At 40.2% G+C, this 21855-nt stretch overlaps 1 protein-coding gene across 4 annotated transcripts; it reads right to left on the bottom strand.

Moving 5' to 3' along the window:
* Window positions 1-858: 858 nt before the first annotated feature.
* On the bottom strand, window positions 859-20805 carry SLITRK3 (SLIT and NTRK like family member 3). 4 transcript variants are annotated; one of them, XR_011388070.1, is made up of 3 exons: window positions 19469-19601; window positions 11316-14595; window positions 859-3467 (listed from the first exon to the last, which is right to left on the bottom strand). XR_011388070.1 is itself a non-coding variant. In XM_008266433.3 (2 exons), the coding sequence occupies exon 2, from the start codon at window positions 14575-14577 to the stop codon at window positions 11632-11634; it is 2946 nt and encodes a 981-aa protein (XP_008264655.1). In that variant the 5' UTR covers window positions 14578-14595; window positions 20442-20805; the 3' UTR covers window positions 2057-11631. The 4 variants fall into 4 exon arrangements, 3 of the variants coding, with proteins under 3 accessions (XP_008264655.1, XP_008264654.1, XP_008264656.1); XM_008266433.3 differs by lacking the exon at window positions 19469-19601 and adding an exon at window positions 20442-20805 and having other exon boundaries at window positions 2057-14595; XM_008266432.4 differs by having other exon boundaries at window positions 2057-14595.
* Window positions 20806-21855: the final 1050 nt, after the last annotated feature.

The raw sequence follows: 21855 nt of genomic DNA, 5'->3' as shown, positions 1-21855 counted from the left end.
GAAGTTTAGCATCATTAAACATTCTAGAGTGTAGTAGAAAACTAAAACTATGAAAAACCCATTGAGAATTTGTAAGATGTTCTGTCATAGCTGTGCTCAGTATTAGGACAAGAAAAGCTCCAACAGCCCCAAGTCATTCATTCATAAGGAAAAGAGTTTTTAGCAGTGAGATATAAAACCTGTGTTTATCTCTAGGATCCTCTTTTAACTTGATTTCTATCATACAATAGATACCTCAGCTGAGAAACATGAACACAAGGATGCATTACATGTCACTACAGTCTTTTTCTATCTAGTCTTGCTTATAATAGCAGAAAGCAGAGAAAATCTAAATCCTTATAACAAACACTTAAATAAGTTCATGGTTTCTGAGTTTGTTTTTCATCTTTTTCCTTTGTTTCTTTTGTTTTGGTCATTCATGCAATGAACATCACTCATAAGAAATAATTTTGACTCAGAGCAAAATCTGCATACTGTCATGATAGCATATTCTCCACTCTGAAATAATTCTGACCACACTGCTATCCACAACTCTAAACAATCAAACAAAACGGAACATCTTAGTATGCAATAAAAACTACTTTTCATGTTTTGTAGATATCAGCACTCTATAAAACTCCAATAAAACTTATAGTTTGACTATGAGTGTTTTTAAGGTATCTAAAAACTTTTCCTGTGAGTTATTAATTATCACCACATCTGCTCTCGGTATAACATGTTTTACACAGCTGGTTATTTAGAAGAATTTAAGTTAAAATATCTACTAAGATTTTACAGAGGGTTAATATATAAAACAATTCATGTGTCATTTTCATAGTTTTTATAAGTTGTATACTAACCTTTTTATGAATTTTATCATTTTTATTCATGGAAATGTTAATAAGATTGGGATATTGATACATGTATACACATTTATAAATATTTTATCTTAAAATCCCAATATGCTAAATCATCTCAAAGATAGTATTTCCAGATTTTGATTTTATACATGCCTACTTTATGTTTGAAGGATGTGTTATCCTTATATTCCTGATTCTATTAAGTATCAAGATATACTTTATGGTACATTTTTTACATGTTTGACTATATGCCATTTATTTGCTTTGACAACAGTTGAAAATCCTGCAATCCATTTTGCACAGTGTGTTGCTAAATGACTTCTAAAATAATTAAATTATACTCAAAATGTACTAAAATATGCAAATATACGGTTTAGGATCACTTTTTTCTCTAATAGGATTAGCATTCAATCACAAGTATACTTCAAAGACAACATAAAATGCCAACAAGGTTATATAACTTTAACACAAAGTCACATTAAGACAGCTATGGTATAGGACCACAAGGACAAGCATTCACAAACCAGCTCTAAATTTTCATATTGATACCCATACTTTAAATAAAATAAGTGCTCATAGTGTATATAAAAATAACAAGGTATGACTTTGCTGTCTTATCTTCCTTAAATGTTTTTTATTGTGCTAAATTCACAATTAAATAAACTCTAGTTGATGTTTGTAGCCTTCAGTAAGATGGAAGGGAGTGTGATCATAGTAATATTTCAAGAAAAGAAACACAATATGTGTTCTCTGATTGGTGGTAACTAACATATAGGGCACAAAAATGTAATTTGTATGAATAAAATCGACATCTTGATATTTAATTTATGTTTATAGCCCTTGTCTATACTCCTGAGGAACAGTGGTCTTTCTACATACTACTTGTTGAATTCTTTGTATAGTGGAGGATTAAGCTTGTGATTACAAAGTAAACTGAAAGTATGTTGTCACAAATATTAAAAGATAAGAAGGGAAGGAGGAGGGAGAACTAGAAGCATTGTTCTGTTCTTAAAACTGTAAATATATAATACCTGAAATTTGTTCCCTTTATACAAATGAATTTAAAATAAAATTTTAAAACATTCAAACTTCAGTAAAAACATACTTTTTTAAAAGATCTTACACTACCTAACTGAAAATTTGGTTTGATATGCACTAAAATGGGAAAATGGAAGACATACAGTTATATATTCATCCACAGGATCACTCATACAAGCTTTTGTTCATCATCTATTCTTTCTTCACCTTTGTTCACAACAGGGTCAGAATTTGAAATAAAGTAATAGAGTTAGCAATATTATCTCACTCCCATTGTGAAATTCTTGTATATTTTGGTTGAATAGAAGATACAAAAATTATTGAGACTGCTCAGTTCTCTAAAGAAAGGTGATATGTTTAGTACTCGTAAGTGTTCCCCGCTTTATTTTAATACTCTTGGCCAGATTAACACTCTGGTATAATTTCCAGCGAAGTGTTAGAACTGCTAAGGAATCATCATAAAAACATCAACAGACCTACTAAACTATCACAGTTTTTTGTAAACATTGAACCAACAAACCAAAATCTTCAGGAGTACCATTTTTTATTCTGTTTGCAATGCCCCTTTCTCTGCTTTGCCTGCTCCAGAGGAAGATACAGCTGAGCTCTACACATCTGTACTCTCTTTCCTCCTTCCTCAAGGTCTCCCTCTCTTCCTTTCTTTTCTCCATTACTTTCTTCCTAGAAAAAGGCTCATATTATTCAATGTTCTTCAATCTCGATTTCTTGAGTTTAGTGTGTGTATTATTAATAAAGTTAAGGAAAGTAAAAGAAATCATTAGATTACCATACTGTTACACTTCTTACTATCTCTCTTGCACACCAAACTCCTTCATGTTTATCATTTCTACCAGAAGACTGACAACTTTTGTAAGAACCTATCATCCACACAAATTTTAAAACTTTGTTCATTCATTTATTAAGCAAATGTTCCTCTAGTGTCTGGTACTACTAAGGCTCTGTGTTGGAAACAACAGGAAGGCAATACTGTGACTATTCTAGAAACAAGATTGATGAAACCTGGGATTTTGATGATAATATATTGCCCAAAGCTGTGTAAAATATGGGTTACACCATGGACTACAAAACACCTTTAAGACAGTCTGTGCTCTCAAGTGCTTACAGTATAATTGAAAAGCCAGAATTCTTGGCGCAGAGAGACAAAATGACTGAAGGAACACTTAGGATAAAATATTCCAACATACCCAAATCAGCAAAGTGTAAACAATGTCCATGAATCTTTGAGAAAATTCCAAACTTTTAGTTTACTGTATCAGGAAAGGGCTGTTGAATGAAGGAAATTTGGACTTTAATTTTGATGCCCCTCAAAGTATGTATTTTCAGAAAATAAAATATCCACAGTGATCTGGGCAAAATAAGAGTGAACAAATTGCAAATTCTAAAAGATAAAATTCTGAGAGATGGGTTGGTTTGTGGCCAGACTCTTGCAGAGAACAGTATTCCACAAAGAAGCTGATGAATTGATATATCAAAGTACTTCAGAAGTTTCTGTCCATTTGACCACGCATTATCTTCTCTGTCTCTTCATTTTCTGTTCGCAACATTTCTTTCCATTATTCTGTGTTGATCCTAACAGTGGAAATAAGAGTGAAGCTGTGTGTATTACAGTTAGGTTAAGCAGAGTATAGTTTTCAGAAAAGTTCCCCAAGAATCAATATCTTTACCCTCTCTTCTTTGAATTAGGGCACAATGATTAATATGCTAACTCATGTTTTTGAAATGGGGTGGGAGTAGTGAACAGAGTATCTCAGAACTGCTTAGCCATGCTTAAATTTAAATGAAAACTGATTAAATATCAAACTCAAGTGTAGTCATTTAACAAATTAAACATTACTGGTTCAACATTCTACACTACAGCTTACCAACATTGTCCTAAGTGCAACACTGTATGATGCAAATTGTCACATATTTGATTAAAATGCTGTTAAATAAAATACATATGTGTGAATATACATAGCCACAATTCCTTTGAGCAAGTGCTCAGCTATAAGTTTTACACATGCACAAAGAAAGAAGAGTATATGGTCCAAATTAAGAAGCTTTTTCAAATAGTTTATACTGGTAAAATTCAAATTATAAACAGAAATAGAGAATGATATTATAGTTAATGAGAAATTCTTCGAAATATGTATATCTGGATTTGAGATAGTCATAGTCTAGAATATACTACCTGATAAATCATTTAAATATACATGGTTTTCTTAAATAAACATTAATAATTGCTTTTGTTCCTTAAATGCATTCTGGAATGGGGGAGAAAGACAAAGTAATATCAAAATGTCCCCAAAATTAATTGTTATAATGAAGAGTTCATTCAATTCATGAGGTGTTCTTATTTATGCAGGGAAACAATTTTTTTAAGAAAAAAAATAAGTGTTAATAAAGGCACATGTCTGTACCATGGACAATGCTAACTGGTTTAGGATGCATTGTTACCTCAGTTTATCTTAGTTATTTTTGTCATTAAAAATTAATTATAATTCAAATTTAGGAGTATAGTTTAGTTACTGTTAAAGGTTTTAATGTCCAGTTAGTGTGGCACAACATGGTAATTGAAGTGCCTCAGAACTACACTGGCAGATACAGTGGACCTATTATGAGACATAAAGTCTTCCACAGAGAGAAATCAAAATTAATATGAAAGCCTAGCTCAGACTTTCTCCATTAAGCTTTTATCAAGTCTTCAGAAAGGGAGAGCATTTTCATTTCTTCCCATTTTCTGTCCATTGCTCTTTTTGTTAAAGGTTCCCTGAAGAAAAAATGAGATTTATGGACCTGGTTATTCCACAGAGAGATTACTTATTCCCATAATTAACATTTCTCACTCACTTCCCTTTTTACAGCCAGCTAGAATACAAAAAAGGAACTATCAATTTGAAACAGAGGAACATATTTCAATTTTTTGAATCTAAATCTGGAAAAGAGGAACACAAGCAGAAAAAGAAATCCCCACTCAATTTAATACTATAAAATACCCAAATTAGATAGAACTACAAGTTTTCTTTTTTTCCCCCAAATAATATGTCTTTTTGTGTGGTTAAATTTTTTTTCAAAGACTATCTTTAACAAACTTATTTTTAGTATAAAGTTAGTTATTACAACCCCCCCCCCAAAAAAAACAAAAAACAAACAAAAAAAAAAGGTGGATGATGGTGAGGGAGGGCTTTTAAGATAAATTGTTTTACTAGAATCCCATTAAAAAAAATCCTCAATTCAAAGTAACAATGTAACACCTGGATGGTCCAAATTTAAAGAAATGATGTGTGGATTCTAGTCAAAGGCAACTATTTTTATATAAATATATTGCATTGAAGTTTTAATCTTAATTAAATCAATATTTTGGATTCCATGGAAAAGATAAATGGAACACCAGATGAGAAAAATCAAGTCTGTAAGATTTTAAAACTAGGTTTTATATTTTAAAAACATTTGCTTATTGTTGATTTACACAAATTGATCTAGCATTGAGATTCTGCTTTTTTGTTTTTTATTTTACCAGACTTAGAAATGTTTCCACGAGGAGGAGAGATTTGTTGAATTATTTTCTTAACTGAGGTACAAAGATAAGTGAATAGGATATTTTGTCATCAGATGTGAAGACACTCATCAATCCCTGATCTTGCCTTGGCACCTAACTTGAGCTCACTGAATCTGTCATTAGTCAGAAGAATATCTTGGTAGAGTCAGAAACAGAAGTAGGAGCTGTGCTTTCAGCAGGCAGTGGTGAAAGGAGTCAGGTCTGAAGAGAGAAGAGCACTTCTTCCCATCTTCCCACACAATCGGAGGACATCTTTGTTTTAGCGTCTCTCTTCAGAGCTAACATTTGTCATTTCCAGGAAATGGAAGTGCTCTTGTTTTCAAGCTACTAAAAATCATGATATAGTGTTCTATCATTCAAACGAACTCTAAACCTGTAACAATAGTTCCATCTTCACATATAATAGAGCATTATACAGATAATTTAGTGCCTTTCCTTAATTAGGGCACAGTATACTAATATTTATAATTTAATTAAAATATTCAGATTATCTTTACATGATCATTAGCACATTTTTATGAAACTTGTTCAGTTTTGATATAATCTAATACCCTGTAAACTCTATCACTCACTGCATTACTCAAAAACAAGTAGATAGACTAAATACACTAAAAAAAAAAAAAAAAAAAAAAACCTTTGATTAAGTATATTGAGTCTCTTTGTTACTGAATGGTAATGAAGACAGTTTTTATTTTTTTATGAATGTTTATCATGTTTTAATGTTTAAAGTTATTCTAGGGGTTGGGTCCAACCATAAATTTATTATAATGTCTCTTTAGCTATGTGTCTTTCAGGTTCATCATAAATACTATTTCCTGGGGCCAGCTCCGTGGCGCAGTATGTTAATCCTCTGCCTGTGGTGCCAGCATCCTGTATAGTCACAGGTTCCAGTCCCAGCTGCTCCTCTTCCAATCCAGCTCTCTACTGTGGCCCAGGAAAGCAGTGGAAGATGGCCCAAGTGCTTGAGCCCCTGCACCCGCAAGGGAGAAGAAGCATCTGGCTTCCGGCTTTCGATCGGCACAGCTCCAGCTATTGTGGCCACTTGGAGAGTGAAGCAATGGACGGAAGATTTTCTCTCTGTCTCTCCCTTTCACTGTCTGTAACTCTACCTCTCAAATAAATAAATAAAATCTTTAAAAAAATATTATTTCCTTTAAGAATTTAGACACTGAAAAATCATCTGTATGAGTATAATAGAAGGCAAATGATATATTTTCTCAAAATTAAACATATTAGTCTCAAGACCAAATGTTATCAGAAGAAGCTGGTTAGAGCATTACCTCTTCAAGACCAGCAACTCCTGTTGTTTACCTGCATTCCTGATAAGAAAAAGCTGCCCCTTCTACTCAGATTCCATTTACATTTATGCATGCCACAAATGGTGAGCTCTGCTTATTCCTAAGCATTTTAAATTACAGGGGATATTAAAAGAAACAAAATGGGATGATGAATATCTTAACACTGGTTCTTCACTTTTCACAATTCAACTTCAATATTTCACTTTTTCTAAATATGTAGATAAATTACAAAGGTCTTATCTCATCAATACATCTATTAAAATTGTTTTTACTTATAAAATCTATTCTAGAAATACAGAAATGAAAGAAAAAAGTATTTGATTTTCATTTGACTTAAGTTGCATTCTTGTAAGAATGGGGTCCCTTTACCATGAAGGTTTAACTTGAATAAATCACAATGTGATGGAGATTTGCCCTCTTTGTTAAACAACAAAAAGAAACAGAATGGCAGATAAAAGAACTTTTAAATTCAGAAGTATTCATTACAGCATTACTTTTTACAGGTAAATATTCTCAAAATGAAAACTCATAATTTCATCCAGCCTCACTTGAGGGGTATCTAGACAGGAAAAATAAATGCAGAAAATGGAAAGTGTTATACATGTAATAAAAATGCACACTATACACAGAATTCAGCATCTGTAAGTTATATACATGTATATACACTGTATATACATATATAATAGTGCTGTATATACACACACGATTGCCCAATGACACATGTGTTATTGCTCCTCTTACTTTTAAAAGGCCTATCGCATATTAAACAAAACACATATATGGTAAATTTAATGATATCATTTAAGTTCTGTTCACCTGAATTTTCAGAGTTGAGGGTTTTGAGCTAATTTATCAACGTCTAAATTCAAATTAAACCAGCTCAAATCACATAAGATGAAGTGTCCTTTTATTATCATTTCCTCTCACATTATCTTGATGCTATAATAATACACCTCTCATCTTTTGAAGCATCTCCTTGCTTTCTTTGTCATAGTCATTTCACAAAAGTGCAACCTTTCTTGGCTTAGACAACAAAATTGCAAAATGATGGGACTGCACAAATAATCACTTTGCACTAAATGAATAAAAATGCTTTGCAGTGGTTAAAGACGAGTCCTTTTGTTCTATGTCACATTATGAATTTTTATCATCCTAAACACAAACATTATTTTCAGATATCAAGGGTTTAAAATCAACATTCATAGGTAAGAAAAAATAAAAATAACAACTTCCAAACTCAGTCATTAAAGTTGCCTTGCAATCTCTCTCTCTGAACCTTTTATTAAAATATGGTATTCATCATCCTTACTTCTTAACTATTTTGCAATTAGATGAAATAAGATAACTTTCTAAATAAAAATATAAAGGCATACACATAAATAATACCATATATGATATATAACATGTTAAACTATTACTGAATTAAACTGATAGTTCATTTTCAATTATTTTTCACTAACCATGTTATAGATTAAGGGATATTTCAATATGTTTATTATTTCCAGTATTATTACTATCATTAGTAATAAAAATAGCAATGAGTAATAGCAAATATATGTAAGATTTGGTACTGCTTCAATCAAATCGACTAACAACTATGAAGTTCATTAGTGATCTATTTTTTTCTTAAAAAAATATTTTACTGTAGCAAAACATAAAATAGATCCTAACCATAGTACCTATATACCATGATATTTCATGAAAACACATCAGGAATTATAAATTAAAGCTAATTTAAGTAATTTTAATGCACAGCTAAAATAGGTGGTTTGATCAGGGGGTAGAAATCTCCCTGGAAGAAAAAATTATCTCCTTGAGTAGAAAATTCCACTCTCATATAAATTTATTTTCATCAAATTTATTCCTTATTCAAGGGAGAAATTTCTAGCTCTGTTTAAGACAAGATAGTCTCTCTATTTTATATATGAATTTAAGCATCATTATTATCAAGTTATATTGCAAATTAATAAGGTTTGTGGAGACTCATCTTTCAAATGTTGGAAGCATCAGGGTCTTTGTCTTTCAGGGATCACACTTTATCTTGATTGGTGCAATAAGCCATGTTATGGTGATGGTGTTCAGCAGTATCTGGCTTTGCACGCTGAATTTTTACTGGATACATGCTTTCTACCATTCACCAAAATGTTTTGATTGGAAGAAATGGAAGCATGATAAATTGAGATTCCAAAATTTAGGTTCCCAAACACTTTGGGGAAAGTACTGAGTTTCTGTGCCTTACAAAAAGAAATTCGTGGAGGAGGGAGACGATTGGAAAGAATGAGAAAGGCAAAACAACAGATGGGGAAAAGGTGACTTGCAAAGTAAAATCAAGAAGAAGAAGAATATAGAAGAAAACAACAAAAAAGGAATGACACCTATTTAATCATGGAACTGACTTTCTGGTATAAGAAGAGCTTTACTTAAATATTGTACAAAAAATTAGAGAGTGAATCATATTCATGGGATCTTTTCTGTTCTCTAACATACTTCAAATAATAGAGACAAAGTTATAGGTACAACATGTCCGCAAGGGAGCAGTGAAATTTCAGAGTTTTATATTGTTGCCTTGAGTTTTTTATTAGTTTGAGTACCTGTGTTGGTACTTACATGAAAATTTCAGGATATATATAGAGTATGTTCTTCTAGACATTTATGGGCTTGTTTTAAGTACAGTGCCTTAGTGTATCAACCACAGACCTTTAGAAGCTGCTATTCTAATTCCTTGTGGGGAAAAATGTGATGTAAGGCATCAGTGACTTGTGATGAATTACATTCAACACATAATGACAATTTCTAAGGGCAGTTGGAGGAAACACTAGTTAAAAACACTGGCCTCCCTGCGCAAGGCTGCAGCGCTGTTGGTGGATCATTGGAGCTCTGCTGCCCTCTGCTGGCTGAATTTATGACTGCCTCAAAGCTCTCCAGTTTCTTTTGAACAAAATACTGGCACCTAAAAAAAAAAAATCCAATGTCTTTGGTTTTGTTCACATGGAAATAGATAATAACTTGGATTATTGTCAGATTAATTTTGTAGCATAACCTTACTGTCCAAAAAGGAAACCTCATTCGGCATCCCCTTAGATCAAGCATTCTGGGGCCAGTTGTAGTGAGTGGTTAGAAAAACAAAACAAAACAAAACAAAACAAAACGAAACAAAAAAATGAAAACAAAAAATGGTAGCCAAATATAGCACTGACAACTTCCACAGATAATGGGATTCTGAAAGTTGAACTGGCTCCGAGACCTTTGATTGGGTGCTATGTGTACCTGTGCGTAGGTAAGAGTATATATGTCTGATTTTAGTGCCTAGCTTTCCAAGAATAACAAGTTCACCTTTCTTTTCCTCTATGTCATTTACTATCTGGAAATGCATAAATCCTTGAATCCATTCTCCTGATAATTCTGTAGTTTTTAGCCATGTAGTTAATTTCCCCCAAATGCATCCTACCTTGCGAACGATGCGTCATTGGGATACTAAGTTTGAAATTCACAATCCAAGAAAAAGAAGTGAACTATAAATCAGATTTCATTAAGCCCTAATTGTATCCTAGCATGGGATGGGGGTAATGGATTATAAGACTTATCAACATCACAGTGAATCAAACTTGTTAATAAATTAGTTTTCTGTATAACAAATAAAAGAAATATATTTGTAAGATGGGAGCACGAAAGGCATGGCATAGCTGAAGTTTAAGGTTCAAGCTTTGTATCCTCTATATATAATATATTATGTTTTTCAAAAACTTTTTATTAGGAAAGCTATACCAGACGCATAATCACTATACAATGATTAAACATTACCTTTACAATTTATAATCACTGAAATTACAGAATAAATATATGCACATTTCTTTTGAATCTTTGTGTGTGTGAGAGAAAACATTAAAAGTGCTTCCTACAAAGCTGTTAGTGATATATACCCAGTTGCTTTTTAATTTTTTAATATTATATATATATATATAAGAAAGTGCACATGTTCTCCAAAAAATATTGGTGTCAGGATGAAGTGTCACAAAGAGGGTACTTATCCCTAGGCGTCTGTCTCCAGCTGTTAAACCACCAGGCCTTCACTTCAGTAGGATCCAGCCTCGAATGTGACTTTTCCAGGGTGGTAGGAGAGATGCTGTGAGCTGTACACTAGGGAAGAAGGGCAGGTGAAACTCCAGAGAGGAGAGAAATGTATCAAACCCGAACTAAGTAGTTTGGGTTGAATGGACGTGGTGTGTGTGTGTGCATGTGTGTGTGTGTGTGTTGGTGTGTGTGTACCTGTAAGAGCAGAAAGAGGACCTAACTGTGCAAGGACCTGTGGGCTGAGTATGTGCGTGAGAGACAAGAATGAGTGAGAACATTCGAGCAAGACCCGCCCCCCCTCCCCGTCTTGCAGTTTCCAGGCATGCAGCAAACTGCATTGTTCATACATGTACAGAATCTGTGCCATGATGGGAAGAGGAAAGAAAGCCACAAACGTCAATTCCCCCCTCCCTTTTGAACAAAATTCTAACTAAAGAAAAAAGTTATTGAAAATAAAAAGACACTTTGAATTTTACTGAATTAGGATCAATAGAACGATCCCCAGTATACCTTATACATGGCACAGTCAAAGTCTTAAGTTTCAGTATAAAAAAATAATGGTAACATTTGCTGGCAAAAGTCTGCGAAGGCACTTCATTGATTAATGATCTGAGTGTGGCCCTTCCTCCAAATCACATCTGAGAAGGGAGAGCATACATCTGTGTCTCGAATTGTCATGCGATGTCAGTCCTGTTCAGGACAGGAAAGATGGTGAGGATGGAGTTACTGGGACAAATGAAAGGGAGCGAGGGGTAGATTTATTTTCCTTTTCCTTTCCAAAAAAAAAGAAAAAAAAAAAAAGCACTAATTTATTTTCAGCTTTCCGTTAGAACCTGTATGTTGTCTTCTCTAGGACTTCGAGGTAATCCGGCTTGGTTTGAAGTTTGGCCCTTAACTCGAGGTAATCGCTTTTTTGGGTTTGGTGGTCTGTGAAGCCCTTTCCAGCTGAGAAGAGAAGGGTTTCTTTGAGCCTGGCGTCCTGCTGTAAGTCTGGGTATTGCATGCCAGGAGGGTGGACGTGCAGTTCCTTTAATTTGGGCACTGTGCCATAAAGGCAGTCCACGAATCCCACCGTGCAGGGGGCTGGCTGTGGCCTATCTCGGTCTAGTAGCATACTGCCACCACCACAGCCTCCCCCTGGAGGAAACAGCACCACCCCGCCGTTCTTCTCATGGTGGCGGAATCCAGCCAAGTCTCCCCCGGACCCCCCGACCACCCCTGAAACCCCACCGACTGCCGGGTGGTGAGGGTGAGGGTGATGGTGATTCACCGTCACTATGGTGTTTAGCTGGGAGCTGGACACGGCCAGGGCCCACTCCTTCTCTTTCTCCAGCAAGGTCCGGTAGTTGCTGTGGTTCTCCTTGGGTGTCTCAGCAAATTGCTCACTTCCTAGGAGAACCTCACCCATTCCCGGTGGTTGTGTCCCAGGGCCCCCACGCTCCGCGCCCCCTGCTTCCTGGCCCGATGATACGGCCACTTCTTCCTCCTCGCGAGGCTTATAGATGGGGTTGTTGCACATCTGGGTAACTGGATGCGGGATGTACTCATACACATGCCCCACAGGAGGGGCCTTTTCTGGGGAGGAAAGCGTTGGTCGACCTCCACCTCCATTTCCACCACCACCACCGCCTCCACCATCCTCGAATAGCCGGTGGCATTGCATCTGGATGCCAGTGAGGTCCACGCCTTCCTGCCGCTTACTTCTAAAGGGCAGCTTCTTCCGTCGCCGGCGGAGCACATAGGCAAAGAGGCCTGCAGCGACAAAGACTGCGGAGAAAAACAGAACCAGCAGGCTGAGGATCAATACGGAAAGCGGCACAGGGCCCCCAGGGGGTGAGAACTCATAAGGTGATGCACTTGTTGGCCCCCCAACAAGGTGAGAATCTCCAGGCTGGGCTGGGGATGCCCCAGCTGGTGCAACATGCAGCATCTCTGGGCAGAGAACTTCCAGCTCAATAGTACGCACATCACGGTGGGTGAGGTTCTCAGGGCTCCTGCAAAGCACATCACCTACCACGCTGACTGAGCTGATGGTTTCAATCCACTGTTTAAAGGGCACCAGGTCACAAGTGCAATCCCAAGGATTCTCATTGAGGTCTATCTGGACAATGGCATTCAAGTGTTCCAGGACGCCAGCCACAGGAAGGTAGAGGAAGTAGTTCTTCCTCAAGTTGAGCCGGGCCAGGGATGTGCCTGCAAAGGCATCCGTTGGAAGGGTCCTCAACAAGTTGTTATTGAGGAACAGCAGTTTCAAGTTGGGCATGAGGCTGAAGGCCGCAGGCTGGATTTCTCGTATGACATTGAACTCAAAGTACAAGTAGTGCAAACTCTGTAGGCCTCGGAACATGCCCGGTGTCAGCTTCTCTATGTCATTGCCATTGAGAAAGAGGCTCTTTAGGTTGGGAAGGTTGATGAAGGCCCCATCCTGGACATAAGAAATACGATTGTTTCCCAGATGCAAGAGATCCAAGGAAGAAAAATTCCAAAAATCAGAACGGTATATTTTCTGTATGAGATTGCTGCTCAGGTACAGTTTCTTGGCATTCAATGGCCTTGGAAGAAGTTCAGAAATGTTATTAAATCCTCGTTCTTTGCAGTTGACAGTCAAACCAAGGTCATTGATGTGCAAATTACAGGTACACCCAGTAGGACATATAATGGGAATTGGTGGTCTGGTCTGATAAGGTGCAATGGGAGGTTGGTTTGGACCAGGATATAAAGCTTGGGATGTGGAGGGTGGTCTTGGTGTTCGGGGTTGTTTGGTGGGCTTAGGCTGTTTATTTGAGGACTTGTATTCAACAGAAGAAGCAGTAAAATGCACAGAGGACAACATGGAAGAGGGCTTAGTTGGCCATGCATTCTCCTTGCTTGATGTCAAGTGGGGGATACCCAAACTAGCCTCCACCTCAGAGTCAGACAGCAAGGGACACAGTTCTGTCTTCTTGATTTCTCGAAGGTCCTTCCCATGGAAATGGAAAGGTGTCTCACAGGTGATGTCCCCCACCAGGGCAGTGTAAGGAATGCGTTCCAGCCAGCTCTTCAGCTGTACAATCTCACAGGTACAGTTCCAAGGATTTTCTTCCAGCTGGAGCTCCATGAGGCTTCTGCCAATGTGATCTAGCATTCCTCGGTAAAAGAGAACCTTCAACCTGTTCCCACGTAGATCCAAATGCGTTAAAGAGACAGCTTTAAATAAGTTTGTTGGGAGCATGGGGATGAGATTATCATTTAGAATGAGAACCCTCAGCTTACTTAGGTTACGAAATGCCCCACTTTCTATACGTTTAATGACATTGTAATCTGCCTGCAGATATTCCAGACTTTCCAAGCCAAGAAAGGTGTCATTTCTGAAGACATCTAATTTGTTCTCATGTAGATACAGCCTCTTTAAAATCTTAAGACCATTGAAAGCTCCTGTCTGAATGTCCTGCAATGCATTGTTCCCAAGGTTAATGGACACGGCATTATTTAAATGAAGAAAACTGTTGGTGTATAATTTCCTCATTGAATTCCTCTGCAGATACAGTTTGAAAGGTCTTGACCAGAACTCTGTGATCTGACTAATATTTGTAAATCCTTTACTGTCACAATGTATATGAAAGAGGCTTTCTTTAACTTCACAGTAGCATGGATCAAAACAGGGCTCATCTATTTCCTCTGAGTCCTCTATCAGGGGAATCGGGGTAGTCCATCCTAGAGCAATTGTGCTTAGAAGAATTATCCACAACATCCTCCCTCTGTGAAGCATCTCAGCTACGGACGGTTTCATCATTCGTGGTTGATTACAAAACTGCAACAGAAATAAAGATGCAGATATTTAGCTTGCAGCCATATGTACTATTTTAATTATCTCCTATATGTGAGGCTTTTTAAGAACATTATCAAAATAAGAAGTTGTGAAACTGACATTCAAAATGAGTTAGCAACATGCTTAATGTTTACAGTGTGTGCTATATTTTAATTTGCGATACATTGAAATATTGAACCGATGCAATGACAGTTTCCAGAGCCAAGCCATATTTGGTAAGTGGCATATCACATGAATAAAAAAAGTTTGTATTACCTCTTATTGAAAATAATAAGATTAGTATAGAGTGGCACCTTTTGGACATAAGGAAACCCAGTAATACTGGGAATAATTTGGTCATTACACTTGATTGATTGTTAAAGTCACATTGGCACTGCCCATTATAAAATTGGAATTTTGATAGGGGAAAAAGATGTTTCTAAAATTATAGGCTTCTACTGCTAAAAAGATATACCCCAAAGTTATTAGAGAGTATGATGAAATTGGAACTTATTACTCAACATCAGTTGCTGAGATGTGTGAAATGATTGGCATCCCCCAAAATTTAAGAATTCTTTTAAGAAGTGAGTGATCATGATAAATGCAATTTCAGTGTATGGTCGTAACACTCTATGCCCCTCTCCCTTTGGCCCAAGCACAGATTATTGGCCTGTCCTTTAATTAGATAACTTCTACATATTTGTGTCATTTGCCAATTTAAATCTTTTACCAGTGATTAGTCCTTGTGAAGAATGTGTCCATGCAACTGTCAGAGCTAAAGATAGTGACTCCTAAGGGATGCTGTGTCTGGGAATGTCTGAATTAAAACATTCTTGGAGCTTAGTTTGGAATGACCAATGCAGAAACCTGTAAAAAGTTGGAAAAGCAGGAGACTGGTTTAGGAGGGGTGGGTGGTTAAAGGTAAGAGAGGATGGAAACCTCAATTCTTACCTGCTGATAAATAAACTATCATATGAAATATATTTCAGAAGAAGACATCATTCTTTTTCAATCGGAAGAAACAGATGCAGTGCACTCTTCTACATACAGAACCTTCCTCCATGGCTCTCTTTCCTTGACTAATATCATCAGTATATAAAAATGTGCACATAAATAAATTATAAGAATGCAGTTTTATTAGATTATCCTTCCTGAGTCACTGAAATATCAATCAAAATTGAATGACTGATTTTAATCAATAAAAATAAACCGGAGCTTCAGGCATACATTTTCTCCCTTCACAGATACCTATATCAAAGCAGTATTTTACTAACCCTCCAACTTAAAACACAATGATGTAATTTATAGAGAAAATGAAAAGAATAAATCTTCACATTCAACTTGCATATAATTTACACAGCTGTAAGGAAAAGAGAAACCATGAGAAAGCAAAGAGAAATATGCCTCAGGCATGCAATACTCAATTTTTAGAAACAATTAAATGAAAAAGAGAGATAGAGAGAAACAAGGCAGACCAGGGTACATTGCAGCACCAGTTAGTCTTCCCTGTCTCCCTTATAAAATATTAAAATCTACTTAAGCTCTTTCATCTTCACCACTCTTTTCTTAAATGTTTTTCTTGTTTTTTGTTTTTTTTTTTTTGTTTTTTTTTTGTTTTTTTTTTTTTTTTTACTACCCTGAGGTTTTGGAAAGATAGGCTCCAGATGTCTTTGACTTACCCATTTTGCAGATTTTTTTTTTTAGCATTGAACAATGAAAAGAGGGGTAAAGCTTGAGTTTAAGAATTCTATCTCTTTCCCTCTCCCGCCCCTCCTCTTGCTGAAACTGAAGCAAAGGGAGCTGGGGTTGGGGGGAGACTAAGAGGGGGAAAAAGGCCAGTTAGAGACGTGCCAGGAATGCAATGTGCTCCTCAATGGGCTTCTTTAGGATGCAGAACTGCTGCTTGGCACACTCAATAGGGGAGGGAGAAGGGGCTGCGGGCTTCCAGCTTTGCTGCTGCTGCTGCTGCTGCTGCTGCCGCCGCCGCTGCCGCCGCCTCCGCGGTGGCTGCTCTATGGGCACCAGCAGCACATCATTGGGCACTGGGAGGAAAGGTGGGAAGAAGGCAGGGAGGAAGGAAGGAGCAGAATCTTGGACTTCTCTCACCCGGGATTTTTCTTTCTTTTCCTTTTCTTTTCTCTTTTTAAATTTTAATATGTGCTGTAACCCTGGAGCCAGCTTTCCACGTCATGAAAAAGAGCTCCAAGCAGGGGAACGCGCTTAGCATGGGGTCGGGAGCGAGCACTAGGAAGCCCTGACTATTGAGTTGTGTGTGCCTGTGTGTGTGTGTGTGTGTTTGTGCGAGCATGTGTGTGCGCGCGTGCGTTTCAGGGCAAGGAAAAGAAGTGGAGGAGTCTAAGTGACAAATTGGCGAAATAAGAAACAAGAGTGAACTGGTAAGAGATGAACCCAGGAAACATTCCTTTGCTGGGGGAGGTGGAGATGAGGTTGTTTCCCCTTTCTTCCCTTTTATTTCCTCTCTTCTGCTCTGCTCTTCTCGTCTCCTCTCGTCTCCTCTCTTCTCCTCTCGTCTACTCTCTTCTCCTCTCCTTTCCTCTCCTCTCCTCTCCTCTCCTCTCCTCTCCTCTCCTCTCCTCTCCTCTCCTCTCCTCTCCTCTTTTCATCTCTCTTCTCCTCTCTTCTCTCTTCCTTTTTTCTTTCAAGGAAACCAATCCCTTAGATGATGTGATCCTCTTCTCTGTAGCACAGATGGTTAGGAAAGTGAATTTATTCCTAAGAATTATCCATTTTACAGCACACATCCCCTCCAAAGGTGAGGGTGAGGGGGGAATCCAGGTCCCCAGGGCAAAAGTGCTGAATCTGGCTGATTCTGTTTGAATTCTGTTTGAATTGTCCAGAGTAACAGCCCAGGCAGCCTGAGCAACTTGGACTGAGTTTCTCCTGCATTTTGCTTCGATCCCTTTGCACCAGGAATCCTTTTGTTGTGCTGCAGCTCAAAGCCCTTGATTTACCCTGAATTTAACAGCCATGTGTTTTCTTCCACCCTTTTAAAACCAAAGCCATGGCTCTGGGAGATGCAGACCACTTGGGTAACGGCCGGCACACTTCACTTCCTTCCATCTGCAAAACCCTCACAGAGGAGAGCGAGTGCAGGATTTCAGGATTTGGATTCTTTTTATTTTTCTTTCTTTCTTTTAAAAATCCAAATATTTATCTGTGATATTTTTGGAAACGGGGTGGTAGGGAGCAGTAGAGTGGGCTAGATTGGAGGAAGGTGTTGATATGTAGAAGAACCACCAGGTCATAGTTGGCAGGAAACCTCAAAAAGGAATTTTAAAAGGCTCAAGTGATTCTACAGTCCTATCTGATGAGAGGAAATGCTGCTGAGGGGGAAACTGAGGAGAGCCAAGTGTGCAGATGAGGTGCCTAGCTAGCTGGAATTGTGTGTGGCTGATGCATACCTCCCTCACCCCAGCATACACCAATCCTATCATCAACCCAAGGGGAGAGGGGAGGGGAGGGACTTCCTGGTCACTAAAGAACTAGATTGAACCTCAGTTGCCCAAAGGGATCAGAGTTAGTAGGTCGTCGTGACTTTCCCTTGAAATATTCCTTGCAAAACCAAATTTTAAAGAAAAGCACAGCTTATCCATTTTTTTTGCCACCAAAATATATGCATCATCAAACTAAAAATGTTCCTTTAAAAAGTCATAAGCAATTAACATGATATTGTGCATTTAAAATGACCGTCCCTGTGTCCACTTCCTCCCAGTAGCTAAGACTGGTACAGCAACCAACGATGAGATAAGCAGGGGGCAGAATCCTGTAACATTCTACACCCTTATTATTCCAGACCCACCCTATTCTCAGATAGGTCTCAGCCAAGAAGCAAGCCAACACCAACCAGCAGCCTGACCCCACAGACAATTCCACCCCTTCCCCCTACCCCACTGCACTCCCAGTACCTTCCGTGTTCAATATGCAAAGGCGGGGACTGTTTTCACGGATTTTTATCTGAACCCATGATTTAATAAAATCAGTGGGTAACCAGGAGGCTGCCCTGTGCTCCCCAGTGTCTCTCTGCAATCAAGTCCGGTTGTCTGGTGAACTACAACCCCCTAAGCCTGGACTTGGGCCATGCCCTCAAGGCTATTTCATCCTTTTCCTTCCTTTCATTTCAGGATAGCGTGTCCAAGGGACAGGGAAGACTCCAAAAGTTAGGGGACACGAGGGCCCGGGGGCCCGGTTTCCTACGCGTCCTGCTGGGAGCGCCCAGCACCATTTGTTTGTGCAGAGAACAAGAAGCCCTTTCTCCTGGCTGTGCCCCCTACCCACCTCCCCATTCCCATCGCCGGATCCGCGAACCCTCTCCTCTCTCCAAATCGAAGGTTAAATCTTCCAATATGGAAGCAGAACGATCTCCCCTAGAACAAATAATTAAAATGCTGCATCATTCATTTTCTGAAGAGCTTTGAGTCTCCTAGAGATCCTTTGCTAATCCGCTGTCGCCAGGCGAAACGCACAATGGGTCTGTTCAGACACGGAAAATTGTGGGAAGCACAAGCCGTTTTCCTCCTATCTTTTTACAACACCAGCGAGCGAGCTATTGGGGGGAGGGGTCCCTCGCTCCGCCACCTGGCCCATTTGTCTGAGTTACTTACGATTTCCTTCCCCAGAGACGGGGTCCGAGAGCAGGCTGGTCTCCGGTACCCCTCCTTCCATCATCGTCCTTAGACCTACCGATCCACTTCAAAAATGCAACAAACCCCTAGCACCTGTGAGCGTACGGAAGACGCGGCGGCCAAACTCTTGGCGTGCTGTGCATTGCACACCCTGCCTGCGAGACATACTGGTTTCAATTAGGCAAAGTAAGGAAAAGGATGGCGGCGAGTACCTAGCGGCGCAGAGCGCTCACCATCTCCGAGGTTTGCGGCGAGGGGCTTCCCAGCGGGAGGGGCAAACTCTCGGGGAGGCTGAATTGTATCCACCATGCTGGAGCCTTGCAGCGTCTCCTCTGCTGGCTAGCAACTTTCAGATTGCTCCCGAATCCCGCTTGTAATCCGTTCGAGCGTTTCCACCTTCAGGGAAATGGTCGCTTGCATACCAGCGAAGCCAGGCGCGCACCTAGCGTCAGGGGGGCTCCCGACCACAGCCCGAGGTGGCCCGATGGCAGGCACGCAGCGTGAGCGTCCCACGTCTGGCTTCCTTCGATGTGGAACCTCGGGGCTGTGGATCAGCCAGCGGCGAGCCTCGCTGCTCCCGAGGGCCCGGGGCTCGGGTTCCGGCTCTCTCTCTGTCTTGTCTCTCTCTTCCTGAAAGGTTGTCACTCAGAAGCGCGCAGTTCCCGGCCCGAGGCCTCCTGCTATCCGAGGAGACGGGAAGGAGCCCTCGCCTTTTTCCCGGGTGGCTGCGCTCTTTTGCCCTTTGGGTGGGTGGCCGTGGGGGCTTGGTGGTGTGTGGACCAGAGGCGGAAAGGAGGCAGGAAGGGGTGACTAGATCCCAGATCCCAGCATTGGTCAGACCGCCAAGGTTGGGGGGTGGGGGGTGCGGGGCGGCAGGGAGGGAGGCGGAGGGAGCAGAGACAAATACAACAGTATGGCTGTACACACCAAAGGCGCCTCGGGTGTGGGAGACCTCGCGCGGCGCACCAAGGTGCAGAGATCTCGCTGGCCGCGAGCGAGTGCCCTGACAGCTCACCATTCAGGCACCCTCACTTCTCCGGCCAGAGCCGGGCGGGGGAGGGGGCGGCCGAAAGGCTCAGGCCAAGGAGACGCTCGCGGCGGCGGCGGCGGCGGCGGCGGCAGCGGCATCTTCTCAGACTGACCTGCTTTAAAAGTGCCACTTTAATGGCCTAGGAAATAACTGAAATCGGATTACACGTTACTTACCGACGTCTGCTCCGAAAACTGGGAGCGCCAGGTCGGGTATTAGGGAGGCGAGATAGGACACGCAGGGGCTGGAACCCGAAGGCAGATCCATCAGCCGCCCCCAAATCGCGCACCGAGGGAGCGGCGCTCGGGAGCCCCCAGATCAGCCCATCGCCGGAGCCTCCGCCAGCTGGGCCCCCCCGCACCCCCGGCCCCTCCTCCGCGCCAACTGTGTAAATCAGCCGCCGCAGTCCTCTCGCCGCGCATCGCAGGCAAATCCCTGCTTAGGAAGCAAGGAAGCAAGCGATCCTCGCTCTCTCGCGCGCGCTCTCTTTCTCTCTCTCTCTCTCTCTCTCTCTCTGCCTCCTTCCCTTCCTCCCTCCCCAGTCCTCTCTCTCTCTCTCTCTCCCCCCCTCCTCTCTCTCTCTCTCCTCTCTCTCTCTCTCCTCTCTCTCTCTCCTCTCTCTCTCTCTCCTCCTCTCTCTCCTTTATGGGTCACAATCTGGCAGCTCTACAAAGAGGAACCCTACAGAATCTAGTACCAGGAAGTCAGCATTCTTTCTTTCCGGATTGATTTTAACTTTTGCAAAGGAAGATATGGCTGTTTGGAAAATTACAGCCCAAACTGGGGGGATGGGGTGATCAAATTAGGAACATCTGAGCTGTATTGGTGGGCGGTATCGCTAAACGCCTCCGACGACGAGCCGTTTCCAAGTGATTTGCAGTAATCTCCCACCTTCGTGAGACATAGGTGACAATTTGAAAGTACACATATTGCCTCATCTGTTTACACGTGCTAAGGGCAGGTGGCATAGAACTGGAGGGTTAGGGGAGGTCTGAGGGGGCGTTTGCTGGAGGGAGGCTGGACACCATTTCGTTACAAATTAGATAAGAACATTTGAACAATGATTGCACCTACGTGAAACTGTTATCACAACATTATGGAAGCCACCATTACCCCCACTGCAGTCATACTAATGCAGTCGTTTAATGCTCCATTCAATCTGCAGTGTAAACCAACGCAGTGCTTTTTAATAGATCCCTTTCATCAGTGGTGGTGTTGAAGAGGGGAGCCTTCCACGAACTTCCCAGCTGAGCACGAGGTAGCCTGAGAAATCATCTTAGTATCTCTTGCTGTTCCTTCCTGAAGTGAAGCCGGCAAATTGTCCAAGACAAGCCAAGTTGTGTAGCTATAATAAGTGTAGACCAAAAATGAACCTGACCCTATTTTTGAAAGCTTTCAAAGGATCTCTAGCTCACCCTTTGCAAAGAAACACATTTTAATTTAAATATGGAAATATTTGAGAGGCAGGCCTAGAGGTAGGACTTCAGCCTTTATCTAGTGAGTTTTCTGTATGCTGTAAATTATACCATTAAACCACAATTCGAGATGAGAATTGGTATAGGGAGAACCAGGGGCCTACAAAATTTTCTG

Source organism: Oryctolagus cuniculus, chromosome 4 (assembly GCF_964237555.1).
Source record: "Oryctolagus cuniculus chromosome 4, mOryCun1.1, whole genome shotgun sequence".
Lineage (NCBI taxonomy): Eukaryota > Metazoa > Chordata > Mammalia > Lagomorpha > Leporidae > Oryctolagus > Oryctolagus cuniculus.
Note: the sequence above shows the minus strand (reverse complement) of the source record. Positions and strands in the feature narration are given on the sequence as shown.